Source organism: Nymphaea colorata, chromosome 4 (genome assembly GCF_008831285.2).
Source record: "Nymphaea colorata isolate Beijing-Zhang1983 chromosome 4, ASM883128v2, whole genome shotgun sequence".
In the NCBI taxonomy this organism is placed as follows: domain Eukaryota; kingdom Viridiplantae; phylum Streptophyta; class Magnoliopsida; order Nymphaeales; family Nymphaeaceae; genus Nymphaea; species Nymphaea colorata.
Window position 1 is genome coordinate 27,528,110 of NC_045141.1, and position 1,094 is coordinate 27,529,203.

A 1,094-nucleotide genomic window follows, 5' to 3' on the forward strand; every position below is an offset into this window, starting at 1 on the left:
GAAACGAGAATCTAACTGTAACATTACTATCCGAAAAAACGAACAAAAAGAAGTTATTTTCTCCGGTTTCATTATTTATTCTAACAACTACAAAGATATCATCCTATACGAACAACCATCAAACGCGAGAAGAGAGAGAGAGAGAGAGAAAAAAAAAGGGGGTCTTTCGCTGCTACAGCAGTGTAGAAAGAAGAAAGGACAAAAACGGAGGAGAAAATGAAGGTCAACACAAAAGAAAATTGAAAGACGATGATTACAAAACGGTCAGCAGATTGAGAAGAAGAGAAGGCGATCCCTCCCTTTCTTCTCAGACAGACGGCCTTCAACAAAATTTCTCGGAAATAGGTGCCCTGAAAATTGTGGAGTTGACGAAGAGGAGAAGTTACTTTAGTCCTGAAAGCCGGTCTGCTTCCAAATGGCATTGCGGACTCTGCTGAGATCTCTGCCTTTGAGCGTCCGCCCCACGCCCTGATGCACCGAGAAGGAGGCCATCCGAACCCTCGCCACCAACTCGTGGGGTGGGATCATGCTGCTGCCGCCGCCGCCGTCACCGCCGGCGTCCTCCTCCTCCTCGTACTCGACTCCCCCGCCTCTGCTCCTGCTGAAATCCTCTCTCAAGATCTTGGACCAGTCAGGGATGTTCACGGGCGCCGAAGAAGAGGAGTTTACCTTGTTGCCGGAAACAGGGGAGGGCTTGGCGGCGGGAATCATCCGAGACGTCGCCCCGGCCCGCTTGATGTTACTGGACGGCTTGATCGGGCTCTTGTACACCGTCTCATGCTTGCCGTCAATCTCCGAGGACACGGAGTGCAGGTTCCACACGTCCTCTTCGTCAAACTCGCAGAGCATCTCTGTGTTGTTCGGAAATCCAGTGGTTCTCGCAGACAAGAGCCTTGCCGCCATTCGTGTGTCCTTTTTTCCCCCCTCTTGTTTCTCCAATTTGGTTTTTCCCCTTTCCTTCCTTCCTCCCGTGGTGGTGGTGGCGGCAAGGATCGGTAGTCAGAAGAATACTTAGGAACACAACACCTGCTTCCTCTCGCCGACACCCCCTTCGATTAATCCCCTTTCCCTCTTTCCCCTTTGCCGCGACAGCT

At 51.5% G+C, this 1,094-nt stretch overlaps 1 protein-coding gene across 1 annotated transcript; it reads right to left on the minus strand.

Moving 5' to 3' along the window:
* Positions 1-1,094, minus strand: LOC116252935 (uncharacterized). The gene has a single exon (XM_031627579.2). The coding sequence runs from the start codon at positions 901-903 to the stop codon at positions 388-390; it is 516 nt and encodes a 171-aa protein (XP_031483439.1). The 5' UTR covers positions 904-1,094; the 3' UTR covers positions 1-387.

Bases quoted from the DNA above. Each gene is read 5' to 3' on its own strand.
- LOC116252935 (XM_031627579.2), bottom strand. From the start codon at position 903: ATGGCGGCAAGGCTCTTGTCTGCGAGAACCACTGGATTTCCGAACAAC.